The sequence below is a fragment of the Dipodomys ordii genome, unplaced genomic scaffold (genome assembly GCF_000151885.1).
Source record: "Dipodomys ordii isolate 6190 unplaced genomic scaffold, Dord_2.0 Scaffold22, whole genome shotgun sequence".
Taxonomy (NCBI): domain Eukaryota; kingdom Metazoa; phylum Chordata; class Mammalia; order Rodentia; family Heteromyidae; genus Dipodomys; species Dipodomys ordii.
This window is the reverse complement of record NW_012267238.1, coordinates 6,958,318-6,978,980: the sequence shown is the minus strand read 5'-3', so window position 1 is coordinate 6,978,980 and position 20,663 is coordinate 6,958,318. Positions and strand designations below refer to the sequence as shown.

Sequence of the window (20,663 nt, the reverse complement as noted above, 5' to 3'; positions counted from 1 at the left end):
GGATTTAAAAAAAAAAAAAAGAACTAAAGGACAGGGAAGAAACTCTACAAAGCCCCTTACCTGACAGCTTTTGTAAATATGGGAGATGGGCCCAAGAGTTATCTCCACCTTTTAGGAAATAGGTATTGGTAAGAAGAAAAGTAACCAGCAAGCAAATTGCTTTTAATCATAATATATTCTTAGGGTATTAGAGATGTTTCCACCAAGAAAAACATATTCCAGATGTAGTAAAAGAAATATTTGTGCTATGAATACCTTTTTTTAAAAAAAAGATAATTTTTGCCATGCCATGAGGTGTGTTTTATTTTCATTAATCATACAAATAATTTTCTATAACATCCCAGGGCAAACTGAGAATTTGGCATTCGGATGGGGAGAGTGGCGTCCCCTCAGAGCCCCACAGGCCGATGGCATTGGTATGGAGTTTACAGTGCAGGATTGGTGGCTTGTGTCCACTTTTCAGGTAGCTCTTCCTCCACATCAAGAGATGTCTCTGAGATGGTGGGGGCAGGGACACTAGGTTCTTAGGAAATTTCACTCTGCTTTTCCTGTTCAGTGATCTCTTTGGTCACCAGGGTGTTCTTCTGCGTTTCAGTTTTCTTCAGCTTCGACTTATTGAAGCTGGCGATTTCCCCCATGTCAGACTTGTCTGCCATTTTCTTTTCTTTTTTTCTTTTTTCTTTTTTTTGTCAGTCATGGGGCTTGAACTCTGGGTCTGGAAGCTGTCTCTCAGCTCCTCAGCTCAAGGCTAGCACTCTACCACTTGAGCCACAGCACCACTTCTGGCTTTTTCTGCTTATGTGGTGCTGAGGAATCGAACCCAGGGCCTTATGCATGCTAGGCAAGCACTCTACCACTGAGCCACCTTCCCAGCCCTTGTCTGCCATTTTCTTATAACAGTTCATGGCGTCTGGCTCCAAGCCCAAGGTCTGGTGCTCCCACTTGCATTGCAGCATCAAGAGACCAAAAAAGATATTTTTAAGTATAGTTAAAAGATATTACCTGAATTCTTACTATTACTCTATAAAATTTAAGTGCAATGAATATGTAGAAACCATATTCTTTAGGCTTGCTGTCATTGATATAAAAGTGTTCATTTACACATTTATTCAGAAAATATTTATTGAGCATTTATTTTATGCCAGCCCCCATCATAACCAATGAGGTTGCACAGATGATCAGTATGGTTCCAGTATTTATAAATAGTCCAGTGAGGGGACAGAAATATAACTCCATGGTCACAGAGGACTGTGACACCAGGTATCAGCTAGGATGGCAAGTGTCCAAGGAGTAACAAATGAGTATTTTCTCAGCAGTCTGCCTGTTAAAAGTTGTAAAAGATTATTTGTTAGAGATTTAAATACCAGAGCAAGCTTGTCTACGAAATTGAGGAGTCTTTGTTAGACCCTTCTGAGAAAAGTAGACTTTCTTCTGGAAAGACAACCTGCTGTTAAAAATCCAGTCACAAACCGGGTACACCTGTAATCCTAGCTACTCAAGAGGCTGAGATCTGAGGATCCTGGTTTGAAGTCAGCCTGGGCAGAAAAGTCCTTGAGACTCCTCAATAAACTAATCAGAAAAAGCCAGAAGTGGCACTGTGGCTCAAATGGTAGAGCACTAACCTTGAGCACAAAGACTCAAGGACAGCTGGGCGCAGGTGGCTCACGCCTGTAATCCTAGCCACTCAGGAGGCTGAGATCTGAGGATCATGGTTCAAAAGCCAGCCTGGACAGAAAAGTCCGTGAGACTCTGATCTCTAATAAACCTCTAGAAAACTGGAAGCGGCGCTGTGGCTCAAGAGGTAGAGCACTCACCTTGAGCTGAAGACCACAGGGACAGTGCCCAGACCCAGAGTTCAAGCCTCTCGACCAACCAAAAAAAAAAAAAAAGACTCAAGGACAGTGTCTAGGCCCTGAGGTCAAGCCCTAGAACAGGAAAAAAATCCAATCACATCTGGGTTATGTTAGATCTGTAAAGCCCTCAGGTAAGGAAATAAGGTTTTTATCACCCAGGTAATGATGTGTGCTCATGCATGGGTGCCTGTATTTGAAATTTCTGTTTAGTGGAGCTTTAGTCCAGTCAACAGGTTCTATTGATATTATCTGGGGAGGGGAAAGGGAGGAAGGAGGACATGAGGATGTCTGTTTCAAATCACTACTCTCCAACTACGTGTGCAAGCCGCCTGATCAGAGTCTCAATTTCCTTTTGTAAACTATTTTAAGATCATTTGTGTTTGCACCCAATGCTTCTACTGTTGCAGTGGGCATCCACACACACTGCAGGCTCACAGGCAGTACCAAGCTGTTTCCTGAAGGATGAAGCACATTGTGCTGCAAAGCAGGGCTCCCTGGGGGCTGTTGAGTCCACATCCCAGACTGTTGCCTGGTCCTGTAGCCAACCCTTCATGTGAGGGCACTCCTTAAAGCAAATATTTCCTTTTTTCTTTGTTTTCTTTCTTTTCCTTCAGATTGTGATGGGACCTATTGAAAACTTGTTTTTCACTTTGGGCTGGAAGAGTTTTGGTGGCAGATGGAATCTATGTTAGTTTTTTTTTCCCCAACTCTTACCACCCCCAGATTCTTATTTCTAGTGTCACCCTTCAGTTCTTCACGTATTTCAGCCAAAAAATATCTCAGATAAAACCTGCAGGATCAAGATCAGAGCAGGAATGAAAGTGAATATGAATATCAAGAAGGAATTCAGGATGATGGCCTAGGAGGAAAAGCAACTCCAAGAACAAATAATCAAGAGCTGGAACTTGTTTTTGTGTGCACATGCATGTGTATACATGAACACACAAACAAAAGTAAGAGTCCTATCTCCTTGTGAGAGTCAAAATAGCTAGCCTTCATAATCCAGTGTAAGGAAGCAGAGCCTCTCTGAGCTCTGTTTACAAACAGGAGGGTCCAAGCTCTCACATTTGTGGCCCAGCCATGGGCAGCTGGCCCTGACCAGATGTACCACACACAAAAAGAACCAGCTCTCAGCAGAGAGCTTTGGTGAATTATTCATGTGCTCACGAGTCATCTGTTGTTAGGAAAGCCCTCACCCTTTTGAATCCTCAAAGATGAGGATTTCTACTTCCTTTTAATTCCCTCAATGTAATCGTATGGACTCTGACGGGCAGCCTACCTGGCTTGTATCCCAGTGCTACTACTTAATTGCTGTATGATGGTACATAAGTAACTTTACTTCCCTGAAGTGTTCTCCTCTGCAGAATAGAGGTGATGCTGCCTCACACAAGAAGTGTAAGACATAGTGTGAACAGTAGCTGCCATTACAACATTTTCCACAAGGATTATTTTTATATTGGTAGAACAAGATGAAGAGGATATGATTTAAATCTCTGGTATTTTTAGAGACTTCTGCAGTCTCCTTTAAGTACAGAGAAAGAATATCAGATAGGTAAGGGCTCCTGGCATTCTTCCTTTTGCACAGGAAGGACATAGTGCTATAGGGCACTTGTGCAGCATGGCCTGAAAGCATTCTAGAGTTGTGTGTGCTGACTCCTTTGTTCAAACCATTTCTCACAGGCATGTTTATCATGGCTGAATCTAAGTCACAAAATAGCAAGAAGGAAGAACCGCAAATAATTATTGAGAAATGACTATTTTGAAAGTAAGATGCCATTATCCATTTTATTAATCACTGAAGACTAAAGTGGCATAATAATAGTCTTAGATCTGTCTTATAGTAATCAGCAAACCACTGTGAATTTGAGCTTGGGGTTTAGCTTACAAAAGCCTTGTGTTATATGCAGATTCAATCAGCAAGATACAGAGAAGCATCTCATTTTGAGATATCAAATTGGGCGACATTTCATAGTAATTGTATGACTATAATTGTGTGGAGTGAAAAATTCCCAATTTCCAACCAACTGTTCTCAATCTTTTCCCTACCAAAAAAAAAAAAGTTGGTGAGACTGACCCCCTGTCAATTTTTATGAATATTTTAAGTTTCTAATAATCTATGTGTTTCCCAACTAATTCCCCAGAAGAATATTTTAAGTCCTGGGTCCCATGGGGGTGCTGTAATACTTATAGGAATGCCTGTGAGGAAATGTTTAGCATCCAGTGGAAGAATGTGACTAAGGTATTCAGATAGCTCCTTCCTCGCTGGGGAGAGGATCAGGAGCCCTATACTCCCGCTGGACCTTTACAGCATAGAGGGCTATGCAAGACCCAGCAGCCTACTCAGAGGCCTTCTAATGTCCTTGGTGCTTTCTCTGTGATGAAAGAGTAGGAGCGCTGGGAGTGGAGTAGGGTGGGGAGGTAAGAATCATTTCTCAGAGACCTCACCCTTCTCTCTACTCATCCCTGGGAGGGCCTCTTCCTCCTGTTCTCTCCCCCAACCATTTGTGGGGTTGTATTGTTTGTTGTTGCTTTTCTTAATATATAAATGAAATCAGATTTCCAACTCCTCTGGGAACCCTGGCTGGAAGCTGAGAGTCAGCGTGGGAGATGAGAGTGTTTCCCCAGGCTGAGACTCATTGTTGAGGAGCAAAGTACACACCAAGTGGAGACTGACCCAGGCCCCAGCCCAAAGGCGGAGGCTGCTGTCTGAATCACCCACCCTTTTTTCCACTGAGACAATGAGGAAAATAAAACCTCCATCCAGACCAGTTTCCAGCCAAATGTGAAATCCTCCTGCCTAAAAAGAAAAAATCGAAATAGTCCTGAAATGTCAGACCTTCCTCTTAAATCTTTTGCTTGTTGGATGACTTTTATTTACAGCTGGGCCTACTCATCCTTAAATCAAGTTTTGAGTTGAAATATGAACTCTATAAAATTCCCACAGACCCTTCTGCACTGTCCTAGACCAGGCCCAGCTCTGACCTTCAGGGAAGTCCAGACTCTGGAGGAGGAAAAGGAGACAGAGAGAAACCTGACCCTACTCTCTTCATTTTAAACCTCGATCCTTCTTCCGGCTCTGTCTTTCATATCAGACATTCCTCTTCAACTCCCCAGCCAGCCAGCATAGATTAAGTCTAGTGTTACCTGCCAAAACCCACAGACTGTTCAAAGATGTGAGCATCTCGTCCCAAATCCTCAGCACCAGCAGCTGGATGGTTCCCAACTATCTCTTGAAGTCTCCTCTCCCTTTCTTTAATTTTCCTTTGATTAGCCCTCGTGAAGGAAGGTAATAAATGATTACTGACTTGGTCCCAGAGCAGATTCCAAACCCATTCTAATTCTTAATTTTGAAACAGAGATAGTATCAGAACTTTGTGTTTAGTGGTAAGGTAACTCTGGTCCCCAGAAACTCCTCATTATGATGAAACATCCACTTACAGACAACTGTACATAAGATTCTGAATGTTACAAAATCAGTGAAAAATGTTCATCTGAACTGTCATCTCTCTTTAGCCATCAGAAATCAGAAGGTCTTACCTTCTTCAACAGTAAAGTAGGAGTGATTTTCAAATCTTGTTTTAAGAGTTATTTTTTAATCAAATCTTACATGGAACACAATATATGGATCGAGTATTAGGAGCCACTTTGAATGCTTTCGAGAGAAATGGTCAGATTCTACAAGCTGGACCTAGATCCAAATGTCTGTCCCTCTTCTTCCAGGCTTGCCTGGGACACAGTGTGAAAATACTGTGCTGTGGCAGAGACTTCAGAATAGCAGATGGGGGCTGAACTATGAAAATTCTCTTAGTCCCCCCAAATAATGAAAATGATGAGGAGCAATATAAAATCAGTTTCATAAGGCTACATATACTCAAATTTTTAAGCTTCTCTTTTTTTCAGCAACTCTGTGTGTGCATGTTTGAAATGTGTTCTTTTCTGTGTGTGGAATGACAGTTTTAGTAAATAATCGTTTTTCCATAATTGTACATCATTAAAATGGGCAGCCCCATGTGACCATTTCTAAAAGTGCATAAATGAGAGGGGAGAAAGCAGCGTTTTTTTTTTTTTTTTCACCCATCCATAAAATGGAATTACCTAAAAACAGTGAAAGCAGTGTTGCTGGTTTCAGGATCACCTGTCCCCAACCTATGCTTCTGTTATTGTGCTCAGGCCTCTGAATCTACCACCAAATTCAATCCACCCTGCACTCCAGCATTCTAGTAGGGCTCTGGGGTGCTCTGTCACCTCAGTTCTAGCCTGCTCCTCTGTCTAGGTAAAGTGAACACAGGGATCCTGCTCACTTTCCTCTTCTTCAGTTGTTTGTTTTTTTTTTCTAACTCCCTGTAGCTTCAGATCCCAACCAGGATCAGCCCCCATATCCTGCTGTTATTTATATAGTTCCTCTCACAGAGTAGAGTCTTCCTTGCCATTAGCCCAGTGGCAGGAGCCCCAGTGCCCACTGGAAGATTTCTGGGTTGCCATCACTGTCTACATGAATTTCTGAAGAAAATCCACTTCTGCTTCCTCAGAACATACTTCCCTCTCCACTTGGACTCTGCTGTGTGCGGGGAGTGGGGGGAGGGCCTGAACTCGGTCTGGGCACTGTCCCAGAGCTCTTCAGCTCAAAGCTAGCACTACTTTAGCCACAGCACCACTTCTAGTTTTCTGGTGATTAATTGGAGGTAAGAGTCTCATGGACTTTCCTGCCTGGGCTACTTTGAACCGAGATCCTCAAATCTCAGCCTCCTGAGTAGCTAGGATTATAGGCGTGGGCCACTGGCGCCTGACTTGCTGCCCCAATTTCTAAGTGATGCCAGTTTTCCATTCTGTGTTCACTCATTCAGTGCACACCACAGAGTACTAGCTTTGAGCGAATTCCTGAGCCAATTTGTTCTCCCGTTTATGTTTTCCTCCAAACTCCTTTGGAACTCTTCTTACTGACTCCCTGCCACCTCCATTTTCAGCAAGATTCACCTGACTTTAATTGAACCATGGTTGGCTCTGTGCCAAAAATACATCTGCCAGATTTTTTAAGTATGAAAATTTTAAACTCTTTAATTTTTCTGCATTTAACTTCATTAGCAAACTGCCATCTGGCCAGTAACAGAAATAGAGAATTTAATCAATTCAGTGAAAGCCTAGTCAATGCAGGGTTGTCTCAAGTAATTCAAGTTTCTCTTGTTTTCTTTCTGGGGTGCTGTTTAAGTTCCCAGTTGCTGTAGAGAACTGGGAATAGATTGCTGAGCAGAGGAAACAATTGTGTGAAAGACCGGGTGGGACCATGTTTCATTCTTTTCTGTTGTCTTTCTTGTCTTTCTATTTCTACCACATTAGTAGAGACCCGATAAATGTAGTTAGCAGTAAATTCACACATATAATTAACTCATTTGTATTATTTAGTTACAATACTTGGGTAGAGCTTGGTAAATGAGTATAAGTACAAAAATGTTTAATCCCAAATATTTGGAGAACTTCCTTCATTTCTCAAAAATTAAGAAAAAGAGCCAGGTGCCAGTGACTCAAGTCTATATCCTAGCTACTCAGGAGGCTGTGATCTGAGGATTGTGATTACAAGTCAGACCAGACCAGCCTGGAAAGTTAATGAGACTCTTATATCTCTAATTAGCCATTTTAAAAAAAAAGCACCAAAAAAACCCTTACTCATAGGTTTAAATTCAACAATACCTGAAGTTCTAAATACTGAAAAATAGCATCAAGTACAAAATAAATAAATAAGTAAATCTCTCAAAATGGATGATGTCCTAGCAAGCCTGAGAAGATGGGGTTATGCTAATGATCTAAGTTTTATTTTATGTATGTACAATTTCTTTACTGTTTGGTTTTTCTTGCCTCCTCTTCACCCTTTTCTGGATGAGGTCAATGAACAGCACATTTCTTCTTGGCTGGTGAATCATATTAGCCAAGACAAAAGGGAATACATTGCATAGTATAAGAAACTTCTAGAATATGAGATCTTGAAAAGTCCTTAGGGAGTGTTTGGTTCCAAACTCCTCAATGACAGCATATCCAGAGGTCAACAGAGGGGAGAGCACACAGCTGACTGGCAAGGCTAGAGTAAAAACTTGACCTTTGAGCCAGACACCAATGGCTCATGCCTGTAATCTTAGCTACTTAGGAACCTGAAATCGGAGGGTTGCAGTTCAAAGCTAACCTAGGCAGGAAAGCCCATGAGGCTCTTGACTCCCATTAAACACCAAAAAACTGTGGCTCCTCTATATATCACTTTTAATTATAACAATAAAAATTTATATTTAATAAAGGAATAGGGCTGGAGATGTGGTTTATGGGTAAAGTACTTGCCTAAATGCTCAAGGTATTCAGTCACCAGCACTAAAAGAAAAAAGAATAAAATATCAGTAATATTTTTTTAAAGAGCAAAAAAAGTATCTCAAGTGGTAGAGCACTAGTTTTAAGCCAAAGAAAAGCTCAGGGATCACACCCATGCTTCGAGCTCAAGCCCGAAGTCAGCAGGGTTTATTTAGTAAATGTATTAATCACAAAGTAAACACGGTTCTAAGTTTGGGGAATAGACAAAAGTGGTTATTCCTTAAATGTACTACTAATAAATAATAAAGACTAATACTTAAAATGAGTTTACTGTATGACAGGCAGTGTTCTAAGCATTTTACAGATCTTCACTCATATAACCTTATGAGAGAGAGATTTTTCATCACTCCCACTTTACAAATAAGGAGACTGAAGCTCAAGGATGATGATATACTTTCCCTGGTTTGCACAACTAGTAAGTAAAAGAGCTGCAGTTCAAAGCCAGACAGTTTGGCCTCAGAATCAGTGCTCTTGACTACTAAGTTGTCCCCTGAAATTCTATGTATAGATCCAGGCACATGTTTAGAGGCTTTAGTATGTGGTCAGGAACTGGAAAAGACTCAATTCCATCTCTCTTGCTTTGTGGTGCCCATCTCTGGCCTTACCAGCATGACTGTTCTTAAAGATGACATTGCAAAACAAAGGAGGGGGTAACAATGTTTGATACCTTACTCATGTAACCGTAACCCCTCTCTGCAGTATCTTTACAATAAAAAATATATATTATTTTTAAAAAAGATGACATCAGCTTTTGCCATTGACCTACCTACCCCATAACTTCAGTTTCCTCTAAGAGTAGAACAGATTTTTTTTCATTTTTTTAGTTATTAGAAAGGTGATATACGAAAGGGTTATAGTTACGTAAGTCAGGCAAAAAGAACATTTCTTTTCAGATAGTGTCACTTCCCTTCCCTCACTCTCTCCTAGTTTTTCCCTGCCATTCCACCCACAAGTTGTATATTGTAGTTCATTTTTAATATGGTGTCTAGTGAGTATCACTGTTACATTTGTTCACCCTTTGTAGGGCAGATGTTTCACATCCACTGGAGTCCACCTCATCATCAACAGAGCTGAGCAGCCAGCTGAGGGACTTGGCCATTTCGGAGTGAGAGGCAATCATTTGTTCACTAAGCTCTGTTCTGGAAACTGGGTGTGTTAGTTTGGTTCTCTGAAAAGCAGACATTGGTAAAAATGTAGACACTTAGGAAGTGAGCCTGTGGTAAGGGATGAAAGGGGGAAAGCCAGCGAAAACAAGGAATACCTTGAGACTGGGATGTGTGGGTCTTATGCCTGTGGAGAGAAGGCAGGAAGGTGGTTTGGCCAGGTCAGTGTGAATTCTCCAGCCAAGGGCTTCTGTAAAAGACATCTCCTATCTCACAGAAACTGTCTGCGAGTTCTGCTGCCACCAATGAGAACAGCTAACCAGTGCAACCTCTATGTGAATGTGGGGAGGGCAAGGGCTGGTAGCCATTACACTGTTGTGTCAGGTAACCTGAGAGCTTGTTTTGTTGAGTATCACACTGAGGCATCAATGGTGAACAGGATGTGTTGGGTTCCAAATTTTTTTGTCTGTGTCTGTCCTGGGGTACTGTCCTAGTACTAGCTCCAGGCTAGTGCTCTACAGTTGAGCCACAACTCCACTTCCAGCATTTTGGTACTTTATTGAAGATAAGATTTCTATTGACGCCGGGCGCTGGTGGCTCACACCTGAAATCCTAGCTACTCAGGAGGCTGAGATCTGAGGGTCACGGTTCAAAGCCAGCCCAGACAGCAAAGTCTGTGAGACTTTTACCTCCAATAAACCACCAGAAAACTGAAAGTGGTGCTGTGGCTCAAGTGGTAGAGCACTTGCCTTGAGCTGAAGAGCTGAGGGACAGCGCCCAGGCCCAGAGTTCAAGCCTCATGACCAACAACAACAACAACAACAAAAAAGATTTCTATTGACTTTCCTGCCCAAGCTGACTTTGAACTGTGATTCTCAGATCTCAGCCTCCTGAGTAGGATTGCAGGTGTGAGCCCAGCTCGGGGGCCCAGACTCAAAGGAGTTTACAGTAAAGGGGAAAGAGACAGCTCAAAAACAAAATGTCTGAATTACGACAATAGTGTTTTGATGAAAATAAGACATGGAAATGTGATAAGAAGTCACTGAAAAGCAATTTAGATCAGATTGCAAAAAGGGCCTGTCAGGATGTTTATTAGTCATGAGCTGTGCTTTTAATTTTACCGGTTCTCTGTATAGTCATTGTGTATAAAGCATATGCTTCTCATCTACCCTCTTACCCCAGTGTATAATGGGATCAGAACTCAGTGTGAAAAAGATATGGATGTGTATCCTGGCTTGGACACTTCCTAATAGATCTGTAAGGTAGAGTATCATCATTTCTCTGAAGCTCATTCTCTTCATGTCTTAAGTGAAGAGAGTACTACCTTGCCAACTTCCTAGTGTTATCGGAAATGACAAAGTTATTAAGGATAAGAATATAACTGGAAATTTTATTTTCAACACCTGCATTTATGATTGTATCAAAAGATTAAATACTTAGGAACCAATTGAACAACAAAAAAGCTGAGATCTCTATACAAAAAATAATATCACTAGGAGAAATTAAAGACTCCATAAATGGAGACATACACTATCTTGGGTAAAAGATTCAATATTGTTGTTTCATTTCTTCCCAAATTGATTCCTAGATCCAGTTCAATTTCTGTCACACCCCTAATAGGCTGTGTGTATGTGCTTGTATACATGTATGTGTATATACTAGTTGACATCAAAGCAAATTATAAAATACCATATGCACATATTAAAACATTACTATTTTATCAAAAGAACATGTTAATAATAATTCAGACTCTTTAAAGCCATAATGTAGGATTTTTTAGAGAACTTTATGAAACCACTTGGTTTGTGTCCAAAATATACTGAAATAAAAATGCTTATGATTTTAATTCATTTTATAAAAGTATGCGTTGGGGGCTGGAAATGTGACTTAGTGGTAGAGTGCTTGCCTAGCATGCATGAAGCCCTGGGTTCAATTCCTTAGTACCATATAAACAGAAAAGGCCAGAAGTGGCACTGTGGCTCAAGTGGTAGAGTACTAGCCTTGAGCAAAAGAAGCTCAGTGACAGTGCCCAGACACTGAGTTCAAGCCCCAGGACTAGCAAAAAAAAAAAAGTATTCCTTGGTTATCCAAACCTGCTTTTCTTGAAGTTTCTTCTCTTTATTGCTTCAAACTGAAAATTGGGGATTCATTGGTTTAGATTTCAGCTAACTTCTGACTTTCTAGTGATGAATTTAGATGCTAATATTCTGAAAGAAGGTATATGATTATATAAAACGGAATGAGACTCCAGTCTAGGAGTTCACAAACTTCTTGTGTAAAGGCCAAACAGTAGATATTTTAGACTTTTCCATTTGTATGTTATCTGTTCCAAATACTCAGTTTTGCTGTTGTAATGTGTAAGTGGCCATAAGTAACACATAAACATTTAGGTATAGAGCATTCCAGTAAAACTTCACCAAAACAGACCAGATTTAGGCCCGGCGCTGGTGGCTTATGCCTGTAATCCTAGCTACTCAGGAGGCTGAAATCTGAGGATCACAGTTCAAAGCCAGCCCTGGCAGAAAAGTCTGTGAGACTCTTATCTCCAATAAACCACTTGAAAACCGGAAGTGGCACTGTGGCTCAAGAGGTAGAGCGCTCACCTTGAGCTGAAGAGCGCAGGTACAGTGCCCAAACCCCATGACTGACAAAAAAAAAAAAAAGACCAGATTTAACATGAGCCATAGCTTGCTGATGATCCCTGTTCTAGTCTGCTCACACATCTCAGGCCTGTTCAATTCTGGTCCACCTAATAGTGTTCAAAAGACAATTCTTCTCTTAGGGCCCCAGTGAAAAAGCCTAGAGATGCTGATGCATTATGAGGCAAGACTTGGAGATGAGTGGCAGAAGCTAGAGAGTTTTCACGTGAGGTGCACTTATGTTCAGGCACCTTGGCATTTCTTACTTCTCCAAAAACTACCAATAGCACTTTCATAGAATTTACAAAGCAGGACCCTTCTCAGCCGCACTGGACATAGAAGAAAAAGAACTAAGCAACCCAAAGACGGTGATGAGAAGGGAGGAATGATAGGGAAAGAGGGAACAGCAAAAGGAAAAGAAATGTAAACATCACCTGGTGTGGAAGAAATAATTGTATTGTCAAAGCTCTTAGAATTCACAAACTTCATAAACTATGATAATGATGATTTGCCTTGCGAAGGTTAAAATGTGTTTGTGACTTTAACGAAGTATCACTATTCCACAATACTGTGAAATTTATGTAATCACCTAATCTCAATTTAGAGAAGGGATGGGTCAAGAGTAATGGGTGACAATGTTGTCAGACACCTTGTATTCATGCATGTTTTATAGAATGGGAACTTCTTTGTACAACTACTTAAAGATGATAATTTTTAAAATGTTTTAAAAAAAAAGAAGAGGAAAACAGAAAGTTTACAAGTTCAAAGCCAGCCTGATTATGTATGTGATACTTCAAAGTAAAAATAAAGTAAAATAAGAGAAAAAAAAACACCAAAAAACAAATTAGGACCCTTGGACTCTGGTGCTACTCCTAGGTTTCACAGCAAGTAAGCTGAGATTCAGGCAATAAAAGCCCATGTTCCTTTCCCACTAGTACCAGACTGCCTCTCCTAAAGCAAAACCTTCATCAGATGATTCTACAGGTAGTCTAATTCCTTAGGCAAAGCTGGAGCTCTTAGAATCTAACCTTACTACATGGATTGATGTACGTTATGATACTGTTCTTGTGGTTATTCCACTGCTGATGATTCATAATACTCTTCCCACAGTTTTATCTGTTTTGTACTAATTGCCAGTTACCTCTTAATGAGAGTTGAAGAAAGCTTGCCTCTTATAAAGCTGATTAGTTTTGGGCTGGGAAGGTGGCTCAGTGGTAGAGCACTTGCCTTGCATGCATGAGGCCCTGGGTTTGATTCCTCAGCACCACATAAGCAGAAAAGAAAAAAGCCAGAAGTGGTGCTGTGGCTCAAGTGTAGAGCCCTAGCCTTGAGCTGAAGAGCTGAGGGACAGCGCCCAGGCCCAGAGTTCAGGCACCACGACCGGACCCCCACCCCCCAAAAAAAAGCTGGTTAGTTTTGAAATACTGTTATTTTTAAATATTTTTGTAGAAAGTTTACAAGGTCAAATGTGTTGTTAAAATGTGAACTTACAGCATCTACTGGAGAAAAGGAGTCTCATGAGGACAATAGTATATTCCCAGAGTCCCTTAGGGAAAATGCAGAAGTCCTGCCCTGAATAAAAATTTTCTTTCTAACAGCAGTGTGCATTTAACTGCAAGAAAAATATCTACCCTTTATACTAGCCTGCAAATTCTAGCCTAGTGCCAATGTTAAATGCTCATAACCCTACACAAATGACTTTAGTGCTTCATTCCAGGGGCTACTGAAGCAACTCAGTAGTAGATGACTTGCCTAGAAAGCATGAGACTCTGGTTTCCAGCTCTAGCACCACCACCAAACTAAATAAATAAATAATGCTTCATTCCAAGTGTGAATGATTTGAGGAGAACCACCTAGCTATTTCAAGAATAAGGGACAAAGAGTAAGGTCTGTATAAGAGAGGTAATAGGCATGTCAGGTAAAGTAAGAAGTAAGCGTGTCTTCTGATCTCTGAAATGAACAGGACAGACTAAATACAGATTTGCTCTCCAAAACACATACCACCCAGGAAACTTTACTAGGTGAGAACAATTTCTTTCACCCTAGAAAACAGTTTACATTTGTATCCTAGAGCTTGTTGTTTGTTCTTTCTTCTGACCAGAGAGGAAAGATTCTGGCTTAGGTTTGTGACACGCTCATTGAATATTTTCTAGTTCAAACCATTTGCCAGACATAAATATTGTACTCACCACTGTTGGAGAATGGGAGTGGGTCTAGATTCTGACATCTAATGGCTCACATTCTTGTTTTATATGACATATCTTCGATTCCTAAAATACATGGTAAAACTAAGTACATAAAAGGAATACAGAAAGGCATGATTAATTCTAACTAGAGGCCTGATAGAAGGCAAGGCATGTATCTCTGATGTTCTGTAAGGAACTGTGCAGCACCCATTAGCCACACCCACCCAATGCCTTTCCCCTGAACCCTCGGCAGAATCAGTTTCTACTCACATATATCTTGAGATCATATGCACCAAGGTCAAGATATTCCAGCTTGGCTTTCTCAAGCTCTGAGATGTTCTTTCTTAGACTCTTTCATAGTTGCAGAAAGGTCTCTTGGGATCTCATGTTACTGCTTTTCTCAGCTGTCTCTATCTCCTTCCGCTACTTTATAGTTATTGTAAATACTAGGAAACATATTTTTGACTTGAAGAATTATTTATACTAATCTTTAATAGCTTGATCCAGAAATGTTTACTTACCAGGCAAATGTGAGTAATACAAATACAACAAAATAACCATCCACTTGGCCAGTGCCCTGATAATTGGATCTCATGGACACACACTTACACACTTACACACACACACACACACACACACACACACACACCATTTACAATGATAACAGCTTTCTTCTGGAATAGAAAAACGATCCCTGGACTAGTATCCTTGTGCGGCCTTGGACAACTTTCTTCTGGAATAGAAAAGGGATCCTTGGACTAGGAGCCTTGTGCAGCCTTGGACAACTTTCTTGTTTTCTGGGCCATAGTTTCTTCAATTGTAGATAGGAGATTTGGGGGTGGGTAGAGGAAGTGATTAATTGGATTCTAGAGACCCTTTCAATTGCAACTTGAATCAGAGTATGGAGTAGAGCCATTTTGTATTTGTCCTTGGATTTATGAGTTACTTCTGTAGTTATGCTATGAACCAGAAGATTCTGAGGATTACTCCTTAAATTACTTCAAGCTTATAAGTGTGAATTTAAATGACCTTGGGTCCTCAATGCAGTCATGCCCTCAGCATTGTCAGTGTGCTTTCGTGTTTTAGAATTTTGTCCCCACCCTTATCCCCCATCGGATCCTCATTTTTCACTTAACTCCCTTCAATTAACTCCAGTGAGGAGGTAGATGGTTTTCAAATGTATACTCTTGATGAAACAGAAGGTTTGACAACTATTTATTCTTTAATTTAGTTTTTAGGTCCTACTTTTTGGAATTGGTAGGATTGTTAAAATCAAATCAGAAAATCTCCATCTAAATCTCTGCGCAAATATGACTCGTTTAGTCTTTGGTGGGATAAACTCTCTGTATTTAAGATTCTCAGAGAAAACTTTGACGTGAGTCCAGGAAGATGAAATGGTATACCCACATTCACACAGCCGTATGGCAGTATTCTTGGGCCTAGACCCTCATTTTTGTCATTTGACTGTGCCTTCTGGTGGAAAGTCTTTCCCCTACACAGGTGAAAGACTTGGATTTGAAAACAGCCTTTTCAAATCCACTTTCTAGCTGTGTTACCCTAGAGATCATTACTAATTACTGATTTCTCTGAGCATCAGTTTCTTCATCCTGGAGGGGATGGGGAAGAGGACAGAATGGTAACAGTGTCTACCTCACAGAATGGACTAGAAACACAAGATGGATTTTTAGTTAAAAGGCAGCTGAAGCAATTACAGCCAATATACTTGTCATTCGTCTCCTATATAACATCTGTACAGTATATATTGTGACAAAAACAGTGATGATTGCCTTCCAAACATCCACTATGGCTTAGAAAGTAAGTCATACCTCTTGGCCAATCCCAAGGTCTCATCAGTACCTTGTATACTCCTGGAATAGAAACAATAAGAACAGCTGAGTGCTATGCTAAATGCTTTACATAAAATGATCTCTCATCCTCACAGCAGCCCTACAAAGTGTGTATGATCCCTGTTAAGCAAGAGAATCAAAGCCATTTATTCACATGTCTACAGCTACAGTGCTAGGTATTAGCAAAGCCAGGCTTTGAGTCAGCCTGGGCTCCAACATGTTCTTTGGTCAACCACTGTTTGGATTCTGAGACACCCAGTGAGCCTTGAGGGTGGGAATTATTTGGGGGACAGGATAAAGATAAAGGCAGCATTGAGATAAGGGAACTAGTCATTATTTGGCCAGTCATCTTTTCCAGAAACTTTGGCCAGCCTCCCTTCCTGCTCCTGTTATCACCAGCCGTTGATGGCTGGCCAGCCTAGGCCTGGCTCCTTGGTCAAAACCCTTCAGAGTTTTCCTCTGAGGGTGGGGGCAAGGTTTGTGAGCTGGGCAGGCTTCCCAGGGGTGGTATGGAAAGAAAGGGGAGTGATTTCATAGGGCCCTAAAAAAGAAGCCAGGAAGAAAAGGGAAAATATCAAACGCTCTTTAAAAGAAAACAAGTTGACTCAGGCATTTGTGGGTACTATCTCTAGTCTAGACTTAGAGATAGAAGCCCAGGCCAGGAATCTGGAAGCCTCTATTGACTGACCTTCCAAATGACCCAAGTCACATCAGTACAACAACCTCACTACCCAGTATCCAAACAGTCCAGCCTCACGTTCTTTAATGTTTTTCCTTATTTGTGCCATGTTTTCTCCCCTCATAGGATATCAAGCAATAAAAATAAATCCTATTAATGGCTGGGGTTTTTTTTGCATGTGTATGTGTTTGCTTTCACATTCTTTTCTCATCTAATTGGTAAAACAAGCCAGAGAGACAGATAGGCTGGCCAGGCATGAACAGGAACTGAAGCTTAGTGACCCTGTACATGATCTCCCAACTAGTTAACAGCAAATTGAATCTGCTTCCTGATGTCCTGGCTCCTGACACAGGCCCTCTCATCCACTCATTAATTTTATCCCAGTTGGGTGAGATTTTATCTTACTTGGACCTTCTGACTCCAAACCATGTATCCTTGTTTTACTGATATTCACACTGCCAGCAGTGTGCTTGTGGGGTAAAGGATTGTGATTGTGAACAGTGATCATGGAGTGGAGGATTGTGATTGTGAGCAATGCAGTTGGAAGAGAGTGAGGAGGAGGTAGAGGGTGCTAAAGATAGTGCAAGGAGAATAATGTCTACACCAAGAGCTAGCACTTCAGCAAAAACTTAGTGTTTTCTGAGTGTTCCATTTCCCTTCAAAGAGGAAATAAAAAATAGAGGTCAGATGTACTGTTTTAGGCTCTAATTAATTTCTTGCATACAATTCATAGTTTGGCAAGGACTTGTATATGTGTGTACTTTTAAAAGCATTTAAAAGTGTTCAACTCAATGATTTTTAGTAAGTTCTGCAATCAGCACAGTCTAATTTTAGGACATTTTTATCAGCCACCGGAAAAACCCTATACATTCCCTCTTCATTCCCCTAACACTAAGCAACCGTGAATATACTATCTGCCTCAGTATTTGCCAGTTATAGACATTTCATTTAAAAGAATATGGCTTTTCATTTATCATGAATGTTTTTAAGATTAATACATATTGTAATTTATGTCAGTACTTTACTGCTGAATAATATTCCATTGTACAAGACATACCACATTTTATTAGTGGATCATTTGATGGGCATTTGGATGTTTCCACTCTTTGGCTATTATGGGTAATGCTAAGAATATTCACATGCAAGGTATTGCATGTTTATCTAAGCTATATACCTATGAGTGAAACTGATAGATCAAATGCAGTTTCTTTAACTTTCTGAGGAAAGCAGCTTTTTTTCTTGAGATACATTTCACATACCACAAATTTCACTCACTTAAAGCATATATTTCAAAAGGTTTTCATACATGGACAAATTATATAACCATCACTACAGTCTCTTTTAGAAATTTTTCATTGCTCCAGAAAGAAACCTCAGTCATCAGCAGTTACTCTCTGGTCCCATTCCCAGGCATCCCAGGGAGTTTCAGTGTTTGCAACTTTTCACACAGATTAAAGCATGTTTCTTCCCACTTAGCACAGTATTTTTAAAGCTTATCAAAACAGTACACATTCATGTATATGGCTAAAGAATAGCCCTTGATGTCGAATACCACATTTTATTTAGCCATTCATCAGTTAATAGACATTTGGGCTATTTCTGCTTTTTGGACATCATGTATAGTTTTGGACATCCATATACAGTTTTTTTGGTGTGTATTTCTTCAGTTTGGTCTTCTCAGCAGCCCTCTATGATTATAGCAGGGATGGTGGTACTAGTGTCTTTTCATACCAAGGCAACTGAGGCTGTGATTCCTTCACAATCAAATAGCAAGGTCAAGTAGACCCATAAAAAGGGTCAAATCTCTCAATTGTTAATCTAATAACTTTTTCTATTACGTGTGCCATACCATGGAGCTTCTGTGAAATGTTCAGTTCGATTTTTGCAAGTTTTATTTAGTGGATGTGACATGGAGTAATGATAAAGTGATGAACGCTACCAATTTCAGGCCTAAGAATCAGCCCTGATTCCTGATGTGTAAACCACATCCCACTTACAGAAGACAATTGCCATCTGAAGGGAGCAGCTTTAGTGAGGAAAACAGAGCAGCCCAGAACCCTCCCTTCAGCTAATGGGAAAGTGGAGGCAGCCACTCCCCAGAACCTCATCCAATCAGTGGCAGATTGGAAACATGACCAGGCATATGCTGTCTCAGAGTCCCTGGGAAAACCTGAAATTTTATACTGGCCTCTGGAATCCACTTGGCAATTATTTTTCATCAGTTAAGCAAGAAGACCCTGCATGAAACTTTGAGTTTGGGGCTGGGAAGGTGGCTCAGTGGTAGAGCGCTTGCCTTGCATGCCCGAGGCCCTGGGTTCGATTCCTCAGCACCACATAAGCAAAAAGAAAAAAGCCGGAAGTGGCACCGTGGCTCAAGTGGTAGAGTGCTAGCCTTGAGCTGAAGAGCTGAGGGACAGCGCCCAGGCCCAGAGTTCAGGCACCACGACCGGACCCCCACCCCCCAAAAAAAAGCTGGTTAGTTTTGAAATACTGTTATTTTTAAATATTTTTGTAGAAAGTTTACAAGGTCAAATGTGTTGTTAAAATGTGAACTTACAGCATCTACTGGAGAAAAGGAGTCTCATGAGGACAATAGTATATTCCCAGAGTCCCTTAGGGAAAATGCAGAAGTCCTGCCCTGAATAAAAATTTTCTTTCTAACAGCAGTGTGCATTTAACTGCAAGAAAAATATCTACCCTTTATACTAGCCTGCAAATTCTAGCCTAGTGCCAATGTTAAATGCTCATAACCCTACACAAATGACTTTAGTGCTTCATTCCAGGGGCTACTGAAGCAACTCAGTAGTAGATGACTTGCCTAGAAAGCATGAGACTCTGGTTTCCAGCTCTAGCACCACCACCAAACTAAATAAATAAATAATGCTTCATTCCAAGTGTGAATGATTTGAGGAGAACCACCTAGCTATTTCAAGAATAAGGGACAAAGAGTAAGGTCTGTATAAGAGAGGTAATAGGCATGTCAGGTAAAGTAAGAAGTAAGCGTGTCTTCTGATCTCTGAAATGAACAGGACAGACTAAATACAGATTTGCTCTCCAAAACACATACCACCCAGGAAACTTTACTAGGTGAGAACAATTTCTTTCACCCTAGAAAACAGTTTACATTTGTATCCTAGAGCTTGTTGTTTGTTCTTTCTTCTGACCAGAGAGGAAAGATTCTGGCTTAGGTTTGTGACACGCTCATTGAATATTTTCTAGTTCAAACCATTTGCCAGACATAAATATTGTACTCACCACTGTTGGAGAATGGGAGTGGGTCTAGATTCTGACATCTAATGGCTCACATTCTTGTTTTATATGACATATCTTCGATTCCTAAAATACATGGTAAAACTAAGTACATAAAAGGAATACAGAAAGGCATGATTAATTCTAACTAGAGGCCTGATAGAAGGCAAGGCATGTATCTCTGATGTTCTGTAAGGAACTGTGCAGCACCCATTAGCCACACCCACCCAATGCCTTTCCCCTGAACCCTCGGCAGAATCAGTTTCTACTCACATATATCTTGAGATCATATGCACCAAGGTCAAGATATTCCAGCTTGGCTTTCTCAAGCTCTGAGATGTTCTTTCTTAGACTCTTTCATAGTTGCAGAAAGGTCTCTTGGGATCTCATGTTACTGCTTTTCTCAGCTGTCTCTATCTCCTTCCGCTACTTTATAGTTATTGTAAATACTAGGAAACATATTTTTGACTTGAAGAATTATTTATACTAATCTTTAATAGCTTGATCCAGAAATGTTTACTTACCAGGCAAATGTGAGTAATACAAATACAACAAAATAACCATCCACTTGGCCAGTGCCCTGATAATTGGATCTCATGGACACACACTTACACACTTACACACACACACACACACACACACACACACACACACACACACCATTTACAATGATAACAGCTTTCTTCTGGAATAGAAAAACGATCCCTGGACTAGTATCCTTGTGCGGCCTTGGACAACTTTCTTCTGGAATAGAAAAAG

The 20,663-nt window shown here is 40.6% G+C and overlaps 1 protein-coding gene and 1 pseudogene across 1 annotated transcript in view; one reads left to right on the top strand and one right to left on the bottom strand.

Annotated features, from left to right (window-relative positions):
• Positions 1-523: 523 nt before the first annotated feature.
• Positions 524-656, bottom strand: LOC105984095 (annotated as a pseudogene).
• An 18,976-nt stretch (positions 657-19,632) lies between these two features.
• Gab2 (GRB2-associated binding protein 2) overlaps positions 19,633-20,663 on the top strand; it is a 25,652-nt gene continuing 24,621 nt past the window's right edge. The window contains exon 1 of the mRNA XM_013013973.1: positions 19,633-19,639. Within this exon, the coding sequence (XP_012869427.1) occupies positions 19,633-19,639 (7 nt within the window). The remainder of the gene's footprint in view (positions 19,640-20,663) is intronic.